The following is a 26,885-nucleotide window of genomic DNA, read 5'->3' as shown; positions in this document are numbered from 1 at the left end:
CAAGATGTTTTTCTTGTTTTAAAGTGCCAATGACCAAAAACTATTGGATAGTTGTTGAACATACACTGTAAAAACCTACTTACAGCAGTGCCATACAAATGTGAAGAAATGTAGATATCTATGGTATGAACTGGCCACCTTGACTCTTTTTTTAAATTTGGTTTAATTTAGTTTAGTTGAGCTTGTTTTAAATTACAAGTACATAAAATCACTCACAACTGCAAGGATATCACGATCATGTCCAAGCACTTTTGTTTTTTCTTTTCTCTCCTTGCACATTAATTGCAGGAATACAAATGAGAAGAAAGAACCTCAAAAAAATTAAACACAGAAACACTTTATATAAGCTGTGTTAAGTTTCCAAGAGTGTATGGTCCATTACAACCCCCCAAAACATTGTAATTTCTTTTTAATACCAAAAATTATAAACCACCACCACCACATCATCATCATCATCATCATCATCATCATCATCATCATAATAGCAGGCTCAGCACTAGAGGGCGCTTCAACACTGTAACGTCCACAGTAATGATGAGCTGCTCTGACCGCCTGGTGTACTGAGAACGTTTGAGGAGATACGTTTCCTTTACGTTTATTTTACCGTATTTTATTTGAACGAGTAAACAGAATCGAAACGACGGGTTAAAGTGACGGATTTGCGTGCTCCAGTTCTGTTGTGAATTATGGGCGTGTCAGCCACACAACAACAACATCACAACAAAAACAACGGATCTGTTTCCGGTTTCTGGATGTAGCTGTCAGACTCCAGCATTTTTATTTATTTTTTTACGTGAAAGCGCTTCATCAGCAGGTCAGTAGCTTCATGCAGCTATTGTCGATTAATAATAGTTCACTTGCCGTTGTTTTGCTGTCAGCAACCAAACAGAGTATAAACCAGCAGGCTGTCACAGTTTAGCTGCCGTCACGGTAAGCTAGCCTGAATGGACCGTAAACTGTGCTGCTCCGATAGCTAACTAGCTCTTGTTTATACCGTATGTTAATGGTACTTCTTCTGTGTGCTTGTGTATGTTAAGCTTTAGTATGAGCGAAGGAGAAGTGTTTCATGAGAAGCAACGATTGGAGCTGTGCGCGATTCATGCACTCAACAACGTGCTCCAGGAGCGGGTGTTCACCAAGGAGACAGCCGATGACATCTGCAAACGGTAGGGTATTCTCATATACGTAGTTAAAACATATTTAACTGCTTTTTATTAACCAGAAAGCACATTCAAAGTATGCATTCAAGACACATAAGTTAACAAAAGGGGCGCTGCTTCTTTATACCGTCCCCTGAAATAGGAAATAGCCCCATGTATAAAAGCTGGAAATCCACACAGCACCATGACTCGAAGTATGACACTTTTTGGAGTGGGTCAACAGACAATAACCAATCACTGACTTCTGGATTTCTCACAGTGTTTTGTGAAATATAACATTAACCTTTTGCAATTCCAAACTGCAAAAGCCATTGCATTCAGTGTGGCTGTTGTTAAGGAAGTCATTCACTAACTTAATTGACTATGATACCAGATGATTCGTGATCTGTGTAGCTTGTGACCTTAGCTAAAGAATTTCTTACAGGAAACCCTGTGACTTCATTGACTCATCGAAACTTTGTCCAGGATGTTATAGACAAATACATGTTATTCGAACAAAGGGCAGTTCTAAAAAAAAAATTAAAAAAAAGAAGATGTAGCCATATCTTGGCTAAATCACAATGGATGTTAAAAACGGAGATGTACTAAATACAAGGTTGATTTTTCCCTTCAGAATGCTCTATTGTTGCTCCCTCCATGCAGGCTGGCTCCACAGTGTGTGGTGAACCCTCATCGCTCAGTGTTAGGTACAGGAAACTATGATGTCAACGTCATCATGGCGGCACTACAGAGTCGGGAACTGGCTGCAGTGTGGTGGGACAAACGCAGGTGAGTGAGGCACACTGAGCCTTGTGAGGTGAGAATCTTCAAGCTTTACTGCACTCACATGCTGGGCTTGTTTTTCTCAGTTGGTACATTTCTTCTATTTCCACGGGAAACATACCTATAATGATACAGTAAATACTTGTTCGGAGTTTAAAGATTGAAAGCTAATCACGAAGCATCAGTTCTCTGTGTCAGGCCATCTTTATCAAAGAACAAATGCATCTTTTTAGACTCACAGACAAGACATCAGAGAGATACCCATCTCTGCAGTAGTAGGCCATAATGCTAGACCATCATGCAATGCAAGCCCAAGGCATGTTGCACTGTATATACAAGGCGTGACTCACTTTTTACTCACACTCTAACATCTCATATCCAATCTCCAGCTACGCATTAAAAAAAATTAGGCTTTTATTTTGGAAAGCAGAAGTAGGTGAGCCAGGTTGAGGTCAAGTGGGTACACTCGAACAGTCTATCGCAAGAGACCACCATAAAGTATATATCAAGGTTGAAGTCTTGTTTAATACTTTCTTTCTGCTTTTATTTTTTTTTTTAAATACAGGACGGTTCAGAGCCTTTGCATGTCAAAGGTCCAGGGTTTTATTCTTAATGTCCCATCACGAGTATCTCTTGGGATCGTGTCCCTCCCACTCAGACGGCGGCACTGGCTCGCGGTTCGACAAGTTAATGGACAGTACTACAACCTGGACTCCAAACTCAAGAGTCCTGTCTGTATTGGGGGAGAAGCAGAACTACGGTAAGTGTGCATTCTTTAAAATGTCTCTTTTAGAGCAGACATGTAATCTGTGTGTCTGCGAGTGAGGTCAAAACTTGGCTTCGGTGTGCTGCTTGATTTCTATCTCAGCGAGTGAGTCATCCCATATGAGTGGTCACATGGGGCTTACCTCACTGTTTGTTTGTGTTAGAGCGTTGCACTCTAGCAATCTGCCCTCTGTCTACATCTTTCTAACCTTTCATCTCCTGTCCTCTTTGTTTTTCTTGCAGCACATTTCTCAGCGAACAGCTTTCTCAGGATGTGGCAGAGATGCTCCTGGTCGTCAGGCGGGACGTGGAGGAGGACGGTTCATGGCTGAACGCTGACAACGCCAAGAAGTGATGCCTTGGGATGGGATTGACCTTTACATAGCATGGCAAAAACTCCTCCTTTTTTTAAACCTCATTACAGAAAACTCTTCAGGGAATGTACTAAAATACATTTAATATCTACACACAGAAAATTCCAAAGAGAAGCAGAGACGGACTACTGAGATGAAGAACTGTTTTGGATGTAATAGCTGTAAAAGCTTTTGCTCTGATATTAACCCATGTATCTACGTTGTCCTTCTCTAAGCTAACAAAGTTTGAGGCAAATGTGAGCTTGTTTGATGAAACTTGAGTTGTGACACGTGACTGAACTTTCACTGTTTTATGGTAGAAAGATTGCAGTGTTTGTGCATGAAAAACCATCTGTAATAAGGATAACTGGACTACTTTGAGTGCTAAAACATCACCAAGATACGATAGAGTCACCAAAATCGGATCAGTATGTGCTCTACAAACAAGATGTCAACATGTGTCATTATCAAGCAGCACCTGAGTGCACCATCTCTTCCACAACCATTGTTGTAAACCTTCTATGCACTGCAGTTAGATTGGTAGCACTGTTTGTCTTTGTGTGTGTGTTCGCACAGGTACAGGCACTGTGAAGGCATCACTTGGTGAGGCATTGTAGGACCACCAGTGTCTTTGCCTGTTTTCACCAATTAACGCTCCAGGCATTTTTCATAGCGTGCCACGGTTTTTAGATTTTTAAATGTGTTTTGTTGTCTTCCAGTCTGCGGTTGTTTTTCTCTCATTTAGCTTTAGTGTGGTTGAGATCTGTAATCCATCACAATAACTATTGTGACCCTTCTTTTGTTTTTGTCGAAGCAAGGTTATTGATGTGTGATAATGCAGCTGAATCCACACAGTAATGAAGCTTTGACAAAGTAAAAGCAGGCATGACTTTGATTAGGATGCATTATCCATTTCATTCAGGTCTCAAGTCTCTACAGGTTGAGTGTTACACATCTCTATCATGAGTGAATGAAGTTACAAAGAATCAAATCTAAAAGGAAAGGTTACAAGAATATAGTACACTATTCTTGATTAGTTTTAAATAACTCTAACATGCAAAAACACTGGTTTTGTAACTGTATGTAACCTTTACATTTGTATTTTGTCTCTCCTATGATCTATGCATATCGAAAATAATAGTAGCGCTGTCTCTGGAACACACTAGTGACTAACTCACATATAAACCGAAGCTCAGAGGTTCGTAATAGTGCAACTTATTTATATTAAACTTTGACTTCTTGTTTTAAGTATGAATCTCTGTTAAATCATTTTGTTTACTTACATTGCATTGACTTGTAGACACGAAGACCAAATGAAGGTTATTGAAGTTATTTTTATTTATATTAGACTCTTGAGTGTAAAAGGATGCCATTCAAAAGGAGCATTGATAACCATACAAACTCAATTCAAGGGTTAACAAGGTCAGTTGGCAAGGAAGGGGGATTCAATGAAATCTCCAACATACCAGACCAAATATATACACAAAACATCTTGGAGAGATCTTAGAAACCCAATGCTATACATAGTTATTATTGCTAGTTACGGTAGGGCTACTGCAGCACCAGTAGCAAGAATCATATTGCTATGTACCTGCTGTCATTGCATGGGATTTGTAGTTCTCCACTCAAGACTTGAGTGGCAGTTGTAGTTCTCCGTCCAATCATTAAAACAGGGTCTTGGCAGCCCTCAAGTATTTTTTAAGAGCAAATGTTCTTGATTAATCAGATATTATAGACAGTGAGATATACAGAATACCATAAGGTAATACAAGGAAAATACAGAATTTCCACCTATAAAAAGTAATAATAAAAAAACATGATACCAAGTGAAGGAACTGCATAACCACAGAAAAAAATGTGTCTTGTTGCTACGTGCCAGTGCTTTTCTACAACAATATTTATATAAAAACATAAAAATAAATCGGTGGTACTGATACATTTAAGAATATAAAACTACAACGTAGTAACGTCAATACCATTCTGACTTGCCTCACCACTGTTCACAGTTTACACAGAGTTTGGACAGATGAGGGGAACGAATTTAGACCAAGTGGGCTTGGTACATAGCTTTGCACAACCATCCTACCAGCATTATCATTGTCGGTTATATCAACAGTCCATTTAGACCTGTTTCTTTTAAGTGCTTCTAATAATAATAATATTCAGTGGTACTGACATAACGCACTTTGAATTGACACCTAGCATTCATTTCATTTAGATTAGTTTCTTTTTCATTTCAGTAAAGTGTCCATTCATATGAAAACTAAACATTTTTTTTCTATACATTTCCTAACAAAAAAATAATAATCAACGTGAATACAGGTTCCTCGAATGGGCGGGGTTAGGGTGTGATTGACTTCCCCCGTAACCAGTCAGCATGCTGGGAGAGTACTGTACGTCCAGAACAACGATGGGAGTCAAAAGGAGAGAGGTCGAGATGGTCCATAAAGGTGTATTGAGAGAGAAAAAAAGAGAACAAAATGTGTTATTCACACATGTGATCACCTCAAGAGTAGAAGAGAGCACGACATGTTTTGCTCACTATCTGACCAACAGGCTTTAATACTATTATGCAGAATTTAATTGTTTTCAAATTAAACTCAAAGGTGAAGTAAAGCTGTAAATATTACTGTTTAACTTTATTAACTGTTTACAGCCAGTCAAGAAGACTAATGCAGTTCTTAATAGGTTCATTATTTTGACAAGATAATTTACTTAAGATCCACTTACTAGCTTTTTCCAGATTTCAGCTGCATTTCATGGTCTTCTTTAACATATGCAGTTTGCTCATTTGTCATGCAGATAGCATGTCATCACAAGATAATGTTTGGTCCTGTGATAAAGTGTGGTCATTTATTGGGTGGTGGGGTGGGGGGATTCAAACTCCAGACTTCATCTCCTGAGGAAGATTATGAGATGCGACTGAAAGCTCAAGAAAAAGCTAGTGAGGGGACCTTGAGTTCTTTTACTGATTTCCGTTCAAACTTTCTTCTTCCAAAGTAACTGTTTACAGTCAATTAAGAAGATTATTTTGACAAAAAATTCCTCTAACAAGCTTTATCTGAAGCTTTCAACTGCATCGTATGGTCTTCCCCAGGGAATGGAGTTTACTCAGTTGTCATGAGACTCTAAGTCTGGTCGCGTGATAATGTGGTCATATGTATATCTTCCTCAGTAACCATGAGATACGATTGAAACCCACCAATTTCATGCTGAATGCTCATTATTGTGCATTGTATTTAAATTGTTATGGTCAAGGTAAGGTGCTCTGTAAAATGGCCAGATAGTGATAATACAACATGAAGAGCTCTCACAGTTATGTTAGCAACAAAGGGTTATGTACAAGTAAATCAGGAAAAGTATGTCATTTCTTTTTCATGTTTTTGCAGTTTTTGAAGCATCGAAAAGAAGAAAAGGCCAGCCCACAGGGTCCTGCGAGGTCACCATGTTAGTCCGTTTGCTACTGATTATTAAAGCGAGCGTGTGCACTGACAGCATGATAAAATGGCACAGATTGCGATGGCGTCACAAGTACAGAGGAACTCACAGAGGGGGGTGGGGACTGCCTGTCAGTCAATGGTAGGCTCTCATAGCCAGGGTTGCCATTGGAGGAAACGTTTGGAGTCCTGTATGGAGATAGAAAGAGACAAGGACAGAAAAGAGAGGGACGAGGAGGAACGGAGGATGAAGGAGAGAGGGAAACAGGGGTGAGACACGTTGAGAAAGACAGACAGGACGCGGGCCGCGGGGTGATGGGAGCCAAGGACAGGTAACAGGAAAGAAGGAGAAAGAGCGGTTAGAAATATAGTGCGGAAAAACACAGCACTCAGTATAACTAGTAGATATTAGTACTACTGGCACTCAAGCAAGGCACTGAGAGCAGCAGCCGCAGCAGGCGTACAGTCCACCCCTGACTGATGATGCACTGCAGGGTTTATACAATAATCTGCAATTACATGCATTTAGAGCTGTGTGTGACTCACCAGTCCCATTTCAGCTGTAATGTTGTTTTGCTAATGAATCTGTTTATCTGCATGATAAACCCCAGAAAGCTTTTAAAGCAATCCCGAGCAGATTCCATTTAAGAGAAGTGGACTGTGTTTTTAGTGCTAGCTGAGTTTCTGAGCCTTGACAGTTTGGTTTAGTCAGTATCCTTGTACTTTTGTCTTAATATTAGATATGGAAGCAGTCAAGATGATCAGCTGGCATTAGAATTGGAAGTTAAATAGTCCACAATTAAGTTTCTCAGAGCTCTAACTAAGCTTGGAAACAATCAGTGAGGGAGAAAGGGAAAACAAACATAATAAGATGAGAAAACTGAAAGTGAGAAATAAGGGAGAACCGATAAGGAAAATGAGGTCATGATAATAACAAAGTACAGATCCAGAGAAATAACTTGAGAGATTTGGACACCACAGTGAGGAGACAGATGAGAGTGATGCAGAAGGGTGTTTTTTTTTTTAGGTGGGGGGGGGTTACCTATAGTCAACCTGAGCCTCACATCGCCGGAGTTTTTACGAGCGCGGCCTCGTCAATGACACCCTCCTCCCAACACAGCAGTAGTCTACTACTGTTTAGGAGACAGGACGCCATTTGAGACAAGATCTGTGAAAATGACCGAGCGGCCTACATCGTCTGTCCTGAAACACTCGACAGACGAATAGACAGACACACAGACAGACAGACAGACCTCTGGAGTTGTGTCTGTTTCTCTGCCTACACTGTAGTCCATATTGAGCTGTCTGTGTGTCTGTCTGCAATGCATGTGGTTAACCTGACAGCTCTGTGGTTTTGGACTAAATGTCTAGATAGAGACAAAAGTGTGTGAACCTAGCTGACTATACTGCACTTCCACTACTCTCTATAGTAAAGCTATGTGTGCAACATCTGTTACTGTTTTGAGGGGGAAATCAGTGATTTCTTCACCAAAAGGACTATGTGTCTGCACAAAAACATATCAATAGTGCTCAATCAGTCTCTATATGTTGTTTTAAGTATATTCTGTGTGCATCCTGGACTTTTTACAATCCCTGATCTGGGTCTAGCAGTATAAAAGTTGTCCAAAGGTACAGATCTTGACACTGTCAAAACTGTATCTAAGAGCAACCTCCTCCTCTTTCATCTGGGACGTTCTGTCTGTCTGTCTGTCTGTCTGTCTGTCTGTGTGTCTGAGTGTCTGTGTTACTCACGGGAGGGGCGGCGCGCTAGAAAAGGGGGGTGTCCACCCGGCCCCCGGGTAATTATAGAAGGGGGCCATGGCCCCTCGCTGAGACCCCGTGGCCGTCTGTCTACGTGCCTGATGGGAGGTGAAGGGGTCCTCACTCTCGCTGTCCGAGTCTTCGTACTCCTCTGATTCACTGTCGTCGTCCATGAAAGAGACAGAGAGGGATACGTGTGAGCAGAGAAATGATAAGTGCCAAGACATCTCCGTGATTCTCTCTGTCACTATTCATGATTAGTTAGACGCTAATATTCCAAGATAAAAAAAAAAGGTATGAGATGCACACTTCAGATGGTAAAAGTGACGTATTTATCCACAAATGTTACCACAGAAAATCTACAAACTCAGCAGATCCAACAAACCTGTGCCACTGCTACCAAACTCCTGAATATGCAAAAACAAAATTAGTTTTAAGTTATCCTGAAGTGGGTTGAGGAAAGCCAAAATTCCAGCTATTATTGTAATTTTTATGTAAAGGTTAAGTATGACTGTATATCTTTTCTTTAGAGGTGTTAGACTTTAGCATATGCCCATTTTAATTTTTAATTTGAAATTCTTAATTTTTTTTTATTCTAAATTCAACCATTAAACCCATCTTTTGTATCATTATCTGATGGTTCCAATTTTTCTAGAATCTCTATCTCAACTTTTGCATACTTGCTAGCGTTGATGCTCTGCAATTCAAAGTTTATACAAATGAGCGTGAGTGGATGCAAATAACAATGTCGTAGACATTGATAGCTGATCGCAGCAAAAGTAACAGCACTCATGCACATATTCACACTCTCTCTCACCTGGGGAAGCTCCTCCAGGCACCGGGCAGAGAGCAGAGGATGGCAGTGAAGGCCAGAGCAGAGAGGAAAGAGTAAAGGGAGAGGTAGAGCAATCCCTCCATCCCATCATAACACAGGCCTTTCAAAGAGTCAATGTAGTCCTAAAAGAAAAAAAAGATAGATATATCAATGAAAATAAAGAAGCAGTACTTTGGTAAGACACTGTTAGTTCAGGTCCTGTTACATGCCCTTGGGTTACCTTATTCAGACCTCGGCAGTTCAGCAGTGCCACCAACTGATGAAAGTTGCCCTCTGTGGAATTGAGTATCTGCTGAACCTCCCTGAGTGATTTCTGTCATGACGAAAAAGAAAAAGACATCACTGAAAAGGCGGCAGAAATGTTATTTCATAAGCTGCGTGTTTACACATTATAACATACCTCAGCTTTTGGGAACTGTGTGAGAGCATTTCTGTCCAGACTGGAGAGCTGTGTGTGAATGTTGGACAGCGCCCTTTGCGACTGGGTCAGCAGCTGCAGCCAACAAGTCAGTAGAGTTAAGAGCGTTTAATTTGCATCGTTGTTCATATATACCATTAATATGCTAAGAGAGTAGCTATTTATCTAGAGAGTGGATCATTTAAGGACAGGACACGCAGCAGCAGCTGTGCCTCCTCTCCTCAAATAATTTATCCTTCACTGGCCTTGAGCAAGTCTGACATGCAACCTGTTCACTTACATCAGTGAAGGTGAGAGTGTCAGCTAAATGTTCTATGTTATATACACAAGACATGTGACTGACAGGAGGTCACATTACCTGCTGGAACGGACTGTTCATGCGCCTGCTGCAGGTCAGGTAATAATCCAACACATCTGAATGGCCAGCAAAACACCAGTGCACAACACATCAGTGCATAATAGAAACATTTCACTCATTGTGCTGACATGAGCACAGTTGGGAGGTAAATCAAGTGCATTGCAGAAATGGGAAACAACTAGCACTTTGTACAGGGACAGATTGCTACTGTACCTGAGCTGGTCCCAGTGTTGAAGTGGGTGGAGTTGACTACAAACGTGTTTGGATCTGAGCAGAAGTCACTGAGAGCCTGGCAAAGCAGCGAGAGTGACGGGAGAGGACAGGAAAAAAAGAGAAAAAAAAATATCAGGAGAGCGAGGGACAGATAAAGCCAAAGTGGGAGGGCAAGGGAAAAGTTAGTAGACACACTGACCGACTGACATACTTACCTCCTCGGATATCTGACAGCTGCTCACAATATAGTGGCACATATTGATCTGCCTGCATCACATGCTGTCCTGGATAAACCTGCGTTACGCTCATCACTTATATCCTCCCCTCTGTTTTTACATATCATATCTATACACTGCTGTACCCTCTTGCTTATTTTTGGAAGAGGATGCATTTAGGTCAGAGATAGCACACCCACAAACAAACTTGGCTTGAGATCGCCCACCAGAAGAGGGAGTGAGAGCCACACAGAGAACCCAGCGGCTGACGGGAAAAGCGGCGACCCGGGACAGAATAAAGCGGGCAGGCCCACAGCTGGCCCATTGTTTCCCTGTCAGTGACCAGGCACAGAGCGGCTCTGTGTGGACCCACAGGCCTTGGGACCATCTCCCGCCAGCTCCACATGACACAGAGTCTCTTAAAGTGGGCAGCAGTGCTGAAAAACAGCCATTTACCCTCTTCACACACCCCCAGCCCTGACCAAAACACTTTCCCCTTCAGAGAGTATGACTAAACTTCACAGGGGGAACTGAAAAACAGTTTGAGACATAAAAACTTTCTCTGTGCTTTGTTCTTGACAAATGTTACTGACTGGATTTATGCCTGTAAGACACAGCACACTGCTAATGTTGTCATGTTTAGGCGTTAAAAGCAGAACATTGTCCAGCAGAATGTTAGTGAATTTTACTTTCACAGGATTACACTCACACTTCCACCTCCTTGCAGGCTCAGTCTGAAGCCCCGAGGGGCCGAGGTACAGCAACGGCTTCATGTCTTGTACTGTTGATGGCAAGCTGATGCTTTACCCACTCTTCCCTCACTTCACTTTAGCTCTCTCTCTCTCTCTCTCTCTCTCTCTCTCTCTCTCTCTCTCTCTTAAACTCGAGATGCACTCTCCAGCTCTTCCTCTCCCTTCCTCACTCTTGTTGAAAGCACTTCTCTCTTCCATCTTCCATCTTTACTTCTCGAGGCCAAACGCCCACACACAAATCACTTACACAAAAACACACACTTTAATGCACAAACACAATTTGTTCACAAACGTGCTTGTGCACACGCACATTGAATCTTTAATCTCTATTCCATTTTCCTGCCTCTTTGGTCCTCTGCCACGACTGCAATGTTCCCTAGGAGGCAGATCTTTTCACAGTTTAGCATGGCTTTGGCCTCATGTAGCTCTCTTCCCTCAGCTGTGATCCTTCCCATGACAGTCCCATTCACTTCCTATTCCTCCAGTCCTTCATCCCTCCGCTCCCTCCCTCCAGCCTGGCTTCACCAAAACAGTTTTACTGGGTCTACTCACCACTACAGTGGCTGTCTCCAAGCCCAGGGAGCCCCAGCTTAGGAAGAGAGCCAGCCACGCCAGCACAGTCATCCTGTGGGGGACAGCACAAACTCTTCAGCAAAGAGGGCACCCTGACCATCAATCCAGTGTTGTATGGTCTGTGTCTAAAGATAGTGAGTGAATATAATAGTGATAGAAGTGCGTGCGTGCGTGCGTGCGTGCGTGCGTGCGTGCGTGCGTGCGTGCGTGCGTGCATACTCACAGGATGAGCAGCCAGCGGGCTTGCTTGGCCAGTCCCAGCAGGATGAATAGACACACTATGAGGTCAAGCAGCAGCAACAACACGTATGATAGCCACCTAGTGTAACAAAGAAACACAGCATAAAGCAAATGCCATTACAAAAAAAATATTAGAAATTTCAAGGTTAGTCTTGACCTTAAAACAAAACAATTCTCCTAAAAAGTGCCATGTACAAGTTTCTGTAATTTACTTTGTAGTTTTTGCTGTGGGGGGGGGGCTTTTCCACCTTTAATTTTGACAGGACAGCTAGGTGAGAAAGGGGCGAGAGAGGGGGAAGACATGCAGGAAGTTGCAATTTCAAGCTTAGCACCTTTTTTTTAAAGCTTATTAGTTTTGATTATGTCATCTTAGCCAGTGTATTTTTGGTGATGTGTGAAATATGCAGCGTTCCTTTAATCACATTCAGATTTTTCCACCTGATGTGGGATTAAAACTTGTTATCTTTGTCCACCATTCCAAGAATTAAAACTCCTGAGTCTAATAAGATTATTCTGTTAACACTACTGATCTGGAATATGCATTAATGTCTCTATTAAAGAGAAATGAGACATTCACTCAATGTCTGCCTGTGGTCAGCTTGAATAGCTTTGTTTGTTATTTAATATAAGGCACAAGACTCCATTGTATGAGATCAGGTGGTTAGAATGAGGTTGAACATTACTTCACCTCTCACTGTTTAAAGGGAGGAATACATTGCCTGTGTTTGCTGTGTGTGGTTAGTCTATGTCTAGAGTACTTTCATATTCTTATTATTATGGAATATAAAAGCATCCCATCGACCGATTATGAGTCAGAACATTTGGTCATTTTTGAAAATAAAGTTTCCATTACATTACCCTTAACAAATCCAGCCATCTTTATAAACATTCAACATTAGTGAAAGGCTGGATCGGATAGTTTCCTCAGCCTCTCACACTCAGAGCACGGGTGTGTTGATAAACACTGACACAATATACCATTGTGAAATTGCTCCAGATGGTTTATGTGCATGCTCCTCCTAATCTAATAAAAAGGATTGATTGTATTGTACCTACTGATGCTTCTGCTGAACAAGTTGTAAAAAGTCATATTTGTGACTATCTAAGTAAATCTATCTGTTTAAGGCCACAATGTTAAACTACTGGATTGGAAAACGGTCAGATCGGTATTAGTGGATAGTGAGTTTTGTAAATGGGTAGAACAAGAAACCAGACTGTTTTATAAAAGAATGGAGTAAGGGACCATTCGGTATTCATGGAATGGACCACCGGAGGAAAATAGGGGAGGGTCATGTCTTTTTATTCTTTGTTGAGGGGAGGGTTTTTTTTTTAGTCTGGGGGGGGTCACCCAACTTTTGTATTCATGAAAACAGAAACATTTCAAAATGGCTTGTTTGGTGCATATTTTTCCATGTAGCCCTCAGTCTTGGCCCTCCTTCGCTACCAGATGGGTCGTCTGACCCATGAGTTGGCTGAGGGGCAGAGGGAGCACTCTCTCAAAAAAATGTGTGGAATAATTATGTCTGGCATGACCAGATATTTTATAAATATCTTAAATAACACAAAACAACTAAATGGTGGTAGGTAATACATCTGATTTCATATGTTGCTTTAGTAAAAAAAAAAAGAATTCCCGGCTGGACGAGAACACAAAAAACGAAAATTACTGTTGCACTAGTCTGGACATCTTACTGTGCCAACGTTGCAATACAGGTTTCCTAAACGCCATGTATATACATTTGATGTCAGCATACTAATTGATTCCAGTACTGCAGGAAGTGTGCATTTAGTTTCCATGCTTATTGTGTTTCCACAACAATGTTAATACTGAAATGGCCACCACACCATAACAGAGGAGTGTGATGCGTAAGATGAGAAAGCAGAGGTTAACTCATGTAGGCTTATATCATGGCTGTAAAAAATCAAAGGGCATATGTACATCTTAGCTAGCGCAAACCAGTACATAAGGCATTGATAAATTCTTGGGGCGGGTCATGCCTCTTTTTCAAACCATTTTGGAGGGTCATAGAAAAATTATCACTGGCGAGGAGAGGGTCAAGTCTATTTTGACTAAAGATCCCAAAACTCCTCCGGTGGCCTCTTAAATAAATAACGAACAGTCCCTTACGCCATTTTATTTATTTGAAACTGCTAAAGCATGCTTCAGAGGCTATTTCTTGCACAATTACTGAGAGGAACAAATACATTTATGAGCAAAACTATAAGGAGGACAGATTGTAAGCAGATTAAAAAAAACATAAACAGCTACCAATCAAGGCAAACTGGGAGAAAGCTTAAGCTTATTTCCCAGAAAGTTGACTATCGCTGCCAATGTTTACTGTTGGTGGTGTGCGGTAAACATTTGTGGGTGATTTCTCAGTCTAAGCAAGAAATATATGTTTCTTTTTAAATGTAGTTACCGAAAACTAATTTAATTGATAGACAAGTTTAAATATTGATAAACAAAATCAAATCTTGTTGAATCTGAGTAACACTTTATTTTACTGTTCAGTTTTTCTAGAAGTTCCCTGGGAAAAAATGCATAGTTTGTTATTAATTATAGGGACATTTGTTTTTATGTTTGAAAAGAATGCTCCATTTAAAGCCAAGAAAATATTACAATAATCATTCATTATTCATCATTCACTTATTATTTATTATAATTGACTAATAATAATAATAAAAAAAAAATCTATTTCCAGTCTGTATTTGATCCAAATTAAACATCTAACAGACCTGGACTGTAGCCTCACCTGTAGTCCTCATTGGCCATCAGCGTGTTGGCCGCCCAGCCAGGTGAGAAGGGACTGGGCATCAAGCCAATGGTAGGCACCACTGTAGGGGCCACAGAGGGAGGTACTGGGGTTAGAGGAATGATGGACGCCCCGCTGATACTGTCATTCCCTAGGCCTGCGTCCACACTGGCCCGAGCCATGGAGATGGAGGACAGGAGGTTGATCACGTTCTCAGATAACCTCCGGCAGTTCCGCGTCGACACCAAGAACGGTTTACTGCCGGTAAAGAGCTCCTCCATTGAGGTCAGGGGGCCAGAGACAGACAGCTGCAGCCCAGAAATTGTGTCTGAAATCTTGGAGAGGGAGGAAGAAAGAATGTGAGGGGACTTAAGTGGGACGGAAACCACAAAACAGAGATGATGATGCTCATAAAATCATGGTCAGCTTGGAGTGGTTTTGGTTATGAGATAGAGAACTGAAGATTGTGGGCATCTGGTGTCTCAGCTCGCTAATGCATGTCCCTCACAATCTATAACACAAGTTCAAAATCAGGCGGTAAATCCTTCACTTTTACTCCTACTTACCTAAAGTGATTCATCTAATTTCCTTTGCTATGAAAATACTTTTAAATATACGACACCTCAAGGTCTCTTCAGTTGATTAAGATGAGATGGTAGATGGCTGTAGTACAGAGAGAGACACATTCCTTTTGTATGAATCATGATGAATAATTTGTTATCTGTCTCATTCAGAATAGAGCAGTTTTAAGCCTATTGTGTTTGCAGCTGCTGCTTTTTTGTAAAGCTTCTTTCTTGTTATCTAATATCTCTATTACATACCCATACATACATTCCTGTATTTTACATAAATCTACACAACTAAGTGTATAGTCTTAGTTTTTGTTTGTTTAGCTTTAGTCCATGCTTATTATATGATTTCTCCTATATACCTCGTCTACCTTGCCTGGGTCCAGACCTTAGAATATGCCCACACAATTCAGTCTGATCTCTGTCTACCAGCAGCAGAATTTCTTTCCTTCTCCAGTTAGGTTTTCTTTTGCTTTCCATTTCGGATAACTTTATGTTATTTCTTTTTTCTATTTTTTCAAATACTATATATCTATTAATTTTTTTTAATATATCTTTAGATTTTTGTTAATTCCACATGTCAATGGCTCCTGGTGAAATTAAAGATTTCACACATGTAAAATTACATTTAAAAAAAATACTGTATATTTCTAATAACGTTATTACATGTTTATATTACATTTTTGCATATATCAAAACAGAACACAAACAGAAAAAAATCACTGTATTAAAAACCCTGTTTAATATGTCACAAATTCCTTACAGTATATGCAGGGAAAGCTATCAGTAGCTAAAAGAGCTACATGAAAAACAGAATAAATGCAGTGTGTGCATTGTTTTCTGTTGAAGTTCAATATTAATTTGAAAAATTCACTGAGCAACAGAGTGTGAGAGAATAGGCTCATTTTATCTCCCTTAATATTAATGTTGGTTCATATATGTCACATATTTTTAAGCAATGCTCCTTGTTTTGTTAGTTTGTCAAAACACAATCTTCTAATAGATATCAATGGGTGTGTTTAGAGCTGAAAAGGTTTCACATGTCTGTGTGTTGTGTGGGTGGGTACGAGGGGGCATCTATGAAAAAGAAATCACTATGAAGAGATGCCTTTGTTTAAAACAGTTAGGGAAGCACTGGGGTAAATATTCCTGCTCTCCAGTGGGAGCAAGTTTCTTGATAAATGTGTCTTATTATTCACGTTTAGCAAATAAATGCTTGTAATAAATATTATCAATAAAGAAAAGGTAATGCCTGCACACTTAACTTCATGCCACAAAAGTTTAATAATGACATGTATGTATCGACTTACTTGGGTCTGCGTCAGGTCGAAATGTTTGAAAAGTGGAAACCACATCCATATTTACACGTCAGGCGCACCAATCAGCTGACAAGCTCTATGATGGAAAGTACTTTCGATGTACTTTATTGAATTGTTAATTGTCAATTGTTTTTGGATGTTTTGTCACCCTGGGCGTTGTGGATGAACCACACCTGCCATAGAGCTCGTCAGCCGGCTGGTGTGCGTGATGTATAAATATGGGTGTGGTTTCCATTTCTCAAACATTTTGACCTGAAGAAAATCCAAGTCGAATCGACACGTTGTCATTATTAAACTTTTGTGGCATGGAGTAAGTGTGCAGGCGTTACTTTTTCTTCATTGATGTTGTTTTGTAATAGCCTTGCACCACGTATTATTACTTTCTTTCAACATATATTAAATATTATTTAATAATAATAATTATATTATGAATATTATTCTGTCCGGTGTCTGTATGCCTATTCCCTCTCACTCTCTTCCCACTGTGTTTAATGCTATTGCTTTATGAGTGTCAGAGCAGATATCCCGCTCTAATTTTAATAATTGATATGTTAGTTTCTTTGATATGAATGGATATGAGCTGAACTGATTATCTCATGTCTTTTCCCCCACTCATTCAAGTATTCATTATTTATATTATTGTAGTTCTCCTGACCTGTATATTCTACAGTAGAAGGAGGACATTTAGCAGTCTGACACATAAACCACTGTCTGACCCCAGGGAAATCGATAAAAACACAAGTTTGTAGCTCATTTTCTCTTTCTCACGGCAGACCACATGTGAGCATGAGTGCACGCACCACACACACACACACACACACACACACACACACACACACACACACACACACACACACACACACACACACACACACACAAGCAGGTTAGATATTCTGCATGACAGTTTGCTTGCAGACTTGCAGCACTCACCAGCAGATCGATGGAAGCTAGTGTATAATTGGCTGTGAGAAGAGACGAGGTCAACTGATACATCCCATCATTAGCCTCGCTGTTGCCATAGAAACCGATGCCTATGGCAACACTGCAAAGGGAGAAAAAAAGGAAACGTGTGAGTGTATATATGTGTGTGTGTGTGTGTGTGTGTGTGTGTGTGAGAGAGAGATGGGGGGAATAGTAGCAAAGATAGCAGAGGCATAAATGTAATGTTTAATTTAGTGTGTATGTACATGTTAAATGAATGTGACACAAGGAGATAGAGCTAGAGAGGATGGGATATGTGTGCGCTGGATGAGCATACCAACAGTGGCGCGCCGGGGAAGGAATAAACAGATGATGGGAAAAAAGCTGACTCTTAGCTCAACGGTTAAGCTTCAGCAAGGAAAATATTCGAAATGGTAAACAGCGACATGTTTACACATCTTTCCGTTATTCAAATATTCAGATTAAGGCTCGGGACAGATGTTCGTCAAATCCCCTCAAACCCAAGAGGAATGGTATGACCCAATCTCCCACAAAGTATGTGACCCAGATTAGAAAGCAGGGGGGAAAGGAAAAGGAGTAATGTGTGTCTGCGTCTGTGTGCGCTTTGCATTTCTCGCTCCAAATGTGAATGCTGCCTAATGCAGCTGCATTTCAAATGACTGTTTTTGTACTAGTGACAAAAAGGCCACCATCTGGGGGAAACATGGTCACATGAAATATTTTCAAAAGGTAAACTGCTTCATTATTTTTTCATCCAGTCTAGCACAGAAAGCTCCTGTATCGAGCATCAGAGGAGGAGAGGACTACTTATCATTAACATTACGGTCCGTAAGGGGGAGACACGAACCACATCAACCCACAGTCTGTATATGATGACATCATTATGACAGCTGAGATCAGATCCCCAGTACATTATGTTATGTGATATAACAATACAGTCTTGGTGCATATAGACGGACTAGAATATAGAAACAAACATTGCTGAAGCATTCAATTGCACTATAATTCTAGCACACAGCTTGACATGTAGCTTTAGATTTAAAAGGTCTGATGGGCAGCCGAGCTTTTTTGTCAGTGACTTTCGCTTCACAAGAGCGTCTTGGACAGATGTCAAGCAGCATTTCTGTACAAGGTCCACGCAGAGACAGTGTACTGACTTGATGACTGCATGGTCACCAGATCTGAGGGGAACACCCATGGGTAAATGACTACTGTACTGAAGGTGAGCGAGCTGAGATCATCCTCTCTCTCTCTCACACACACACATCCACACACACACACACACACACAGACACACACGTCATAGGCCTGTGGTCGGTAAACAACAACTTAACGTGACCATCAGCTGTCATCCAGGCCTCCTTTCCTCTACAGTGACATTGATGACTGTGTGAGAGACTAAAAAGCACATGACGACGGAAAGGGTGACATCTTGTGATTCACAGCCTTGTTGCTGTTCCACTTAAAAGAACTGTGCTTAAGTAAAATGTTGAGGTACTTTTCTTGAGCATTTCTAGCTTTTAGTTACTTTATACTTCAACTCCACTACATTTGCAGACACAAAAAACATTAACTTGCGGCCCCTTTCACATTTCACATATCTATGAGTTGTTAGCAGTTTCACCAAGGAACAATTTACCCGTTAAACTTCTTAGATAGTTCAACATTTTGGGAAATAAGCTTATTCACTTTTTTTGCAGAGAGTACAATGAGAAGATTGATACCACTCTTGTGTCTGTATGGTAAATATGAAGTTACAGCCAGCAGCAGATTAGTTTAGCATAAAGATTGTAAACGGGGACAGAGTCACGCTATCTGTTCCCCCTGTTTCCAGTCTTTACGCTAAGCTAAGCTAACTGGTTTGCTACATCATGAGTGCTATCAATCTTTTCATTTAACTTGCAGCAAGAAAGCAAATAAGCTCATTTCCCCCAAAATATAAATATAAACTATTCCTTTAAACAATGTTAAAATAATCCTATATTTCACGAAAGAAAAAAGAAAAAGAAGTCCAAAAAAGTGATACAAATTTGAGTATCAAAACTTAGTTTTCTACTTTGTACTTTAGGTTTTTCTAATCATCTCACAACCCCTCAGATTTATCTTGTGACCCATTGGAAGGGGCTGACCCCTGGGTTGAGAACAACTGGATTAATCTAGTTGAAATTAGCTGCACTTCAAACACCTACGACAGTGAAATGCTGCTTATGCACTGATCAATCTAATAGTCAGGTTGACAGAAGTGTTCAGATCTTCCTTCTAAAAGTCGCAATACTTCACTTTGAGTAAAAGTCCTGTATTCAAACAAGGATTGTCAGCAAAGTGTACTTTAAGTATCGAAAGTAATTGTGACATTGTGACATACTGTATGTACTATTGTATCATTATTACTGGATTTGTAATTACAGATAGCTGAGGGATTAATGTTTGAGGGACATTTTATTGTTATCACTGGTTGAGGTGCAGCTAACTGATTGCTTTGAATACTGCTGGGTTGTTGCATCATATTTTATGAGCTTGATTGAAAATCTATAAAGTAAAGTAACCAGTACTTAGTTACTACTATGAACTTATACTTTATAGTTTGCCTTCTTACCAGCACAGCGTGACAGCCGCCACCGCCACCCATGTGACACAACAGATGCCCCGCCCCTTCTTCCCGCTGTAACCGTGACCTGTGCTGGCATCTTCATCCTCCTCCTCCTCCTCTGATCCCTCACTCCGGTCACCACGGTGACAGCAACAGTAGTGTATGAGGAAGGAGAGGACTACCAAGAGGGAGATGACGAGGGCGATGGCCGATAAACTGGACAAAACCAGCAGAGTCTGAGAAAGGGAGAGGAGGAAAAGAAAGGATGAGTCAGTGAATGAGAAAAATGGCACTTCAATTCCATTTCTACAAGTGGACAAGAGCAATTTGAGAAAATTCCAAATAATCCTGTTAAATTCCATAGCTTTGTCATATTGTCACACCCCCATTAAGCACCAGGAGATGGTGATTAAAAAGATATACAGTAAGAAGATAAATTGTGTGCAGGTAAGAATAAAGGATACAGATACACGCTGCTTGCAAACAGACATTGACAAAGATGGAAATGTAATGCAATTAATTTGAGGTGATTTTTGACCATTTATACTTATTTCAAAGGCTTTAACCCGTGAATCCCTGATCTGCACCATAGTGAATATTAATGTCACAAAGCCATATCAGACTTTGCTTTTGATCAGGCTCCATGTCGTAAAGTCAACATTACTGAAACGCATTTTGCTTCAACACATATCTACAGTATTATCCTTCATCCATCTGCCCGTCTGTCACTCCCCATTCCTCCACCTTCTCTCTATCTCACCTCCTGCTCTCTGAAGCCCCTCCTCATCGCTCCACTCCACCCACCCCTCTTTCCCCACGCTCTCCCTCGCTTTCTCTCCCCCACTCTCCCCTCTCTTTCTTTCTATCCACACCACTGAATCTCTATTAATAATCTGTGACCTACTTAAATACATTCACTGCCACTCTCTCACTCCCACTCTCACTCTCTCTATTTCTCTCTCTGCCCGGTCTTCTGTTAAGCAACCTCCTTGCATTACTCATTCCCTCTCTCATTCTCTCTCTCGGAGCACTTTCTGTCCCTTTTGTCTTTCTGTTCTGCAGGATAATTTGCGTCCCCACTCTTTTTTTGTACCGCAGAGAAGTCACAAACATGCACTGTGAGACACTACTGGCTGGAGCGTTTTGTGTGAGAGCCTGTTGGAGGAGAAGGATGAAACCTTGCATTTCGCAGCAGAAACTGCACAGTTAGAACCACACAGACAAAAGCAGCTGTGGAAACCTGCAAGAGGGCTCACACCATGTTGAATCTCATGCACCTGAAACTAAATTGCACAAAATATCTGCATCCGCAGAGGTGCAAGAGACAATTTAGAAGAGAATTGCAACATCTAAAGCAAGGTAGAAAATGAAAAAAGATTAGATGAGTTAAGTGGTTCTTGCAGGGTTCTAGTGCAATCTTACCACCAATATTAGGTCAAAAAATTGTTTAAGGGACTGTAAATGTAATCATTGTAGCGCTGCAGACTGCTGTAACATTCAGGGTTCTATGGAGCAATATAAAGTGCGATGTAGAGCAAATTGTCCATCATCCAGTTAATTAATTGTAGTACAATATACCTGTACAGTTATAACTACAAATGAAGCAACAGGGCTGTAAGTATTATGCAAAGTGGCGCCTCAGATTGGACAGTTACTGTACAGCATGTGGTGTGGCAGCCAGGTGTCTGTTACCTGCTGGTACTCCCAGCTGTCGGGGACAAAGATGTTGTCCTTCATCTGCATGGTGAGGTCCAGCCGGGGGAGGGCGTGACACACTCTCACCCACAGTGAAGGGGTATAGCTGGGTACTGTTGCCATGGCATCCATTTTCAACTGTGCCAGGTCCCCCTCCTCCACCCTGCGGGATGGAGAGAGAAGAAGGAATGGTCAGAGCAACCGGGATGTGAAGTAAGAGCAGAGGAGAGGGAAAGAGGGTAAGGACGGGTGAAGGACTTCCTGAGCTGAGAGGACAGCGAGGACACCGCAAACTCAGTGGAGACAATTTATGACCAGTGATCACCTGTGTAAAGTAAGGGCCGAAGTGTCAGCCATAGAAACATGCTCTTGAGAGTGTAAATCTGTGTACAAATCTCACTCAGAGCAGAGGCTGAAGTAAGTGTGGTGTTCTGTTCTTTTGCTTTACCTGTAACACTTCAGGTACAACAGAGTTTGGCTTCACTGGTCTTAGATCAGTTACTCATGGCATGAATGAACAAAGCTAACTTGTTATCAGCTTTACCTGTCACAATCTTCACTTTAATATTTTTGAAACAGAAAACAGCTGTCTTTTGTTGAGGAGCATGTGATGTGCTCAGAGTTCAAACAATTTGTCAATTCATTAATTCATTAATTAGTCAATTGGCTGACAGAAAACTCATCTACAGCAATTTTGGTAATCATTTGATTAAGTCATTTGATCAAGTAAAAATGTTGCTGTTTCAAGCATTTCAAATATTTGTATAAAACTATTATTTATATTGAATATATATTGGGGTTTGGACTGTTGGTTGGACAAAAGAAACTTTTTTTGATGGCATTTTTTCTTTTCTTGTGATGGCATTTTTCAAACAATTTTTTGAAATGTCATCAGCCTGGCATCGGCATACTAAGTCACAAATGAGCAAATGAAACATGCACTTGGAGATTGATCTGGTTTCCAGGCTAACACTTCATAGCACATAACAATTCATTGATCAATCAAAAATGATCAACAGATTAATTAATAACTGTCAGTAGTGGGGAGGGGGGGGGGGGTTGCCTTGAACAAGGAGATTACATGGCTATATATAACAAATGGCTGTTATTCACAGACCTCTCTCTTAACCTTATGAAAAGGGTTATCTGCTAGAGGAAGAGCATGGATTATATAGGGGATATATAGTGTCTTTGAAGAAGTCTTCCTGGCAGAGTATATGCAGGAGAAGAACATTGTATGTGGTACCAAGAGGACCATTAAACAAAGACTGATATATTTGACTGCATCATCAACCACTGCTTACTAAAGCTGGCCAAGGGGGAGAAAGTAGGGTAAATACAAGGGGTAAATCCGTTTAGCCAAAACATACACTGGAATCCTCATTACAATGACAGCAGAGGGGGGAACAGAGGGCGAGACGAGAGCCTGGTTGGCCTCTGATATCGGCTTCCCAGATTAAGAGACCATCAGAGTTTTACTGTTTAAGAAAGGAGCATTTTAAAACAGCTCAAGAGAGGAGAGCACAGAGAGAAGCGTTCACAACAACAGCACTGATTCTTAAATACAAAGGGTTATACAGCTCCGCTCAATGCTGATATTACAGACAACAGTAACGTCAGATAGATTCTGAATTAAAGGCCTTTACTGTCTTTTAATGCAGCTGTTATTTATTCAATACAACTCTCAATCAGCCCTGCTGAGGCTTTTTACTGTCTCTATTGATTCATGCATAATTGTGTTAAATACTGTGCCTGATAAAAAAATGTTTAGATTTTGCCACATGTCACATTCAATGCCAGACAATGTCCTATTCAGATTTTGGGCATTTATGGCTCAGAACAAGTTTGCTCATAGGCCAGACAGGGCTGCAGTAAGCCCATTACAATAAGTCTGTTCACCTTAATGGTTCCAGCAGCCCAACTGTCATTAATCAAATCATTGCCAAACTCCATTTCCCTTATTAAAATGACGCTGAACATAATGGTTCACACATGCTGCGAGAGTTGCATCCATCCACCGCACATCAGCAGTGTAAACAGACTGTGTGCTGTTATAGTTATGCATTCCTTCATGACCATTTATCTTGAGTGACTTCATTAGATCAGATGTTGTATAGGAGCTGTGGGGCAGGTTTGAGGTGCTAATATCAGACTTGGAGACAATAAAAGCTTTTTAAGAGGCATAATAATCAAGTGAGGGAATAATTCAGCAATCAAAGGAGAATCATTCTACCTGTGACCACCAACACCAATAATGTGGGTCAATATAGAAAAGCATATCCTTTGATGGATGACAATATTGCACTAATGATTTTCACAGAGGTGTGTGGCAGATAAAAGGCAGAATACACCATATAACCCCCCTTTATCAAACAATTAAAGATAAAGAAATATGAATCAACAGCATGGCAGCAGGTTATCTGTCTTACTGTGATATCACTTCTCACACTAAATTAATTCAAGATACAGACATGAGGTCAAAGTTCAGGTTGGATTCTCCCGCAACCCAGATAGTTATTGAGGCAACCTAATGAGGTGCTGATGGGGGGGGGTCACAGTCCTCTGGAGCAGCAGTTACTCAGCAGTTGTCACAGATAGGAAGCCTCAATTTGATGTGATGTCTCCTGCCAGCTTGTTATCATGCCTGTTACCATTGCATAACTGAAGCCACATAAATGTGATTTTGAGTTCAGTCGGTGGAGAGGAAAAGAAAAAAAGGGAGAGACGAGGAGAGGGATGGCGAAGACTCTCACCCAACCGTGAGCTCTTAAGAAAAAGAAGAAGAAAAAAACAGGCGAATAATTCTGTTGCCTTCAGTCTGCACGGAGCTCAGACTACACAGAGAATGAAATCACTTGCGTGATATGAGACTCCATGATGTCTGAATGTAAAGAAAAGGGCCATTTTGTGAGGCAGCTAATGAGAACAAGGCTGAGGCATCTCTGTCAGCTGAATTTAGGATCATCTTTAGCACATAAAATTAATCTCCACCTTCATCTTTTTATGACAATACAACTCTCTTGAGCAGAAGATGAAATGATGCACATTTCCAATTTGCCTCATAAAATCTTTTATAATTCACATTAGAGCATGAGTGTTCGTCTAACAGCCTCTCAACAACAACCTTAACGAGTGTAATTTATGAGAAAGCATTACAGTCTCACGACACACTCCACCAGCCAGGAGAAATTTCAATAACATCTTTATGAAGGTTGCAAAGTTTATCTTTATCTACTGACGTGAAGCAACAAGTAGAAGAAGAATATTCTCAATTAAAATTCAATTTCCACTTTACATTTATCTATAAAATGAATGCTCAGCTCTGCAACAATGAACCTTCAAAGTGAGTGCAGTTGACCAAAGGTAAGTGAGTGCAGCTCATAGTCAGTAAGTCAGAGCGAATCAGTGCTTTGATGTGTGCGAGAGTCCAGCATGACGGTTGATGGTGACAAAATGCTTCTACACTAGTGACCGAACTGATAAACCAATGCAGAACAAAATGCATTACATTATTAAGACATTATATTGCAGATTGAAACAGATAGTCCAAAAAGCATTTAGATGAAATATGAGACAAATTAAACTATTACTGGGTGGAGAATAATTGGATGCAATTGAACTATTACAGTATCTTATTCTACAAATAGGAGAAGATTCATCCATTAGGTGGGATAGTTGAAAAGATAAGAATGAATCCATTTAGGCAATATGGTGTACTGGTTTTATGAACATCCATTAAGCACATTTGTAAAGATAAACAGGGATCCAAGTTAGCAATATATTGTAATGTGGTGTAATGTGCATATATATCATATTTCACTTGATGATTGATCTTTTCCTCCATATCAACAATTAAGCCATAATCGACAGGAGAGAGAGAGAGAGAACAGTCTCTTACCTCTCTCGGTTGTGTCGGGAGGTTCCCTCTCCTCTTCTCTCCTCTTCTCTTCTCTTCGCTGGTGTCCGTAAAATATTTACCCACTCAAAGAGGTATACTGCCAGCCTTCAACGCTTGATGCTCTTGAAAAAACATCATCCTGAAAAAAAGGCTTGGAGACATGCCAAAAATGTGAAAATGGGAGAAAAAAAATTGCCAATAATTCTTGCAGTTATTGAAATATTAAATAGCCAATAATTGTAGGGTTGTCTGGTGACAGTGGAGAGGTGCTTGTGTTGATGGATGAGAAGAGCTCTCAGTGAGCGCAAGTGAGTGAGAGAGACAGAGAGAGAGAGAGACAGACAGAGAGAGAGAGAGAGAGAGAGAGAGTGAATGAGAGAGAGAGGGATTAAGATTGAGGAGACACCCCTAAGGGACCCTTTATCGTTGCATTGTAGCCCATCATAGCTTAACGCCCAAGTGACTTCTCAACACGGCAGCAACACGATATTGCCCAAAGATAATTAATCTGTTAACAGGGATTAGCAGGGTCTAACCCCTCACTCACTTAATACTGAGGTGCACTTCTAATGCCGACCCCCACCAAACATTCATGCACACTCCCATCAACCTGACCAATCTCCGTCCAGACTACCACACTGAACCCTGACCAGATTACTGAAAGAGTAAAAATGCAGCCAACTGTGTGCGCTAAATAATAGTGAAAGGAGATGTTTAAAAAGAATCCACTCCCATGTTGGATGCAAGATAGTGAACTCCTGCCTATGAAAGCACTGTTAAGGCTGCAACGTGTCGAGAGCTAATGTGAGGCAGAGATGCGCATAGAATTAGAGTAAGAGAAGCGAATAAGCACACATAGATTAATATGGGGAGGGGGAGATGCAGGGAAAGGCAACACAAAAATACTGTGGAGAAACAAAAAGTGGGTTCCCAGGGAGTGATGCTGAGAGAAAGAGGAGGGAGGGTGAGAGATGTAGTGAACAATGAATAGAGAGGGGTGGAAAGCGACATGCAATGGATTTTTTAGGCAAAACCAGCTTTCAGTGGAGGCTGCAGAGTAGCAAAAACACTGATTAAGTGACAAGAACGCAGAGGAGAACATGATAGAAGTGATGAGAGCGTGCTGATAAAGATGCTCTATGGGTGATTTGACTGAGAAATCCATTGGAGATAGAATGGTAAAAAAAAAAAATGGTAAAAAGAGTATGGTGTTTGTCTGCCATTGGAGAAAGGGGGGCAGAAGCGAACGAGCAAAGAGGGAGGGGGCGGCGTTAGTT

General features: G+C 40.8%; 2 protein-coding genes across 5 annotated transcripts; one reads left to right on the top strand and one right to left on the bottom strand.

Moving 5' to 3' along the window:
- The first annotated feature begins 502 nt into the window (after positions 1-502).
- On the top strand, positions 503-4,295 carry josd2 (Josephin domain containing 2). 2 transcript variants are annotated; one of them, XM_039805950.1, is made up of 5 exons: positions 503-814; positions 1,038-1,166; positions 1,803-1,928; positions 2,488-2,682; positions 2,931-4,295. In XM_039805950.1, exons 2-5 carry the CDS (start codon positions 1,045-1,047, stop codon positions 3,040-3,042), a joined length of 555 nt encoding a protein of 184 aa, XP_039661884.1. In that variant the 5' UTR covers positions 503-814; positions 1,038-1,044; the 3' UTR covers positions 3,043-4,295. The 2 variants fall into 2 exon arrangements, with proteins under 2 accessions (XP_039661884.1, XP_039661885.1); XM_039805951.1 differs by having other exon boundaries at positions 802-930.
- Positions 4,296-4,354: 59 nt separating this feature from the next.
- Positions 4,355-26,420, bottom strand: ttyh1 (tweety family member 1). 3 transcript variants are annotated; one of them, XM_039805946.1, is made up of 15 exons: positions 25,609-26,405; positions 21,708-21,873; positions 20,022-20,251; positions 17,414-17,525; positions 14,596-14,930; positions 11,826-11,921; positions 11,582-11,654; positions 10,063-10,138; positions 9,850-9,905; positions 9,474-9,566; positions 9,294-9,386; positions 9,056-9,195; positions 8,230-8,397; positions 6,588-6,666; positions 4,355-5,431 (listed from the first exon to the last, which is right to left on the bottom strand). In XM_039805946.1, exons 2-15 carry the CDS (start codon positions 21,840-21,842, stop codon positions 5,348-5,350), a joined length of 1,770 nt encoding a protein of 589 aa, XP_039661880.1. In that variant the 5' UTR covers positions 21,843-21,873; positions 25,609-26,405; the 3' UTR covers positions 4,355-5,347. The 3 variants fall into 3 exon arrangements, with proteins under 3 accessions (XP_039661880.1, XP_039661882.1, XP_039661881.1); XM_039805948.1 differs by having other exon boundaries at positions 8,337-8,397; positions 25,609-26,401; XM_039805947.1 differs by lacking the exon at positions 6,588-6,666 and having other exon boundaries at positions 8,337-8,397; positions 25,609-26,420.
- Positions 26,421-26,885: the final 465 nt, after the last annotated feature.

Source organism: Perca fluviatilis, chromosome 7 (genome assembly GCF_010015445.1).
Source record: "Perca fluviatilis chromosome 7, GENO_Pfluv_1.0, whole genome shotgun sequence".
Classification (NCBI taxonomy): Eukaryota; Metazoa; Chordata; class Actinopteri; order Perciformes; family Percidae; genus Perca; species Perca fluviatilis.
Note: the sequence above shows the minus strand (reverse complement) of the source record. Positions and strands in the feature narration are given on the sequence as shown.

What these genes read in the sequence shown, in the direction of transcription:
- josd2 (XM_039805950.1), top strand. Translation starts at nt 1,045, where the DNA reads ATGAGCGAAGGAGAAGTGTTTCATGAGAAGCAACGATTGGAGCTGTGC. An exon ending in GCCGATGACATCTGCAAACG is followed by an intron (nt 1,167 to 1,802) that starts GTAGGGTATTCT and finishes CCCTCCATGCAG; the next exon opens with GCTGGCTCCACAGTGTGTGG. An exon ending in GGGGGAGAAGCAGAACTACG is followed by an intron (nt 2,683 to 2,930) that starts GTAAGTGTGCAT and finishes TTTTTCTTGCAG; the next exon opens with CACATTTCTCAGCGAACAGC.
- ttyh1 (XM_039805946.1), bottom strand. Translation starts at nt 21,842, where the DNA reads ATGGATGCCATGGCAACAGTACCCAGCTATACCCCTTCACTGTGGGTG. An exon ending in ACAGCTGGGAGTACCAGCAG is followed by an intron (nt 20,252 to 21,707) that starts GTAACAGACACC and finishes TCCCTTTCTCAG; the next exon opens with ACTCTGCTGGTTTTGTCCAG. An exon ending in GCCCGCTGGCTGCTCATCCT is followed by an intron (nt 11,655 to 11,825) that starts GTGAGTATGCAC and finishes TGTCCCCCACAG; the next exon opens with GATGACTGTGCTGGCGTGGC.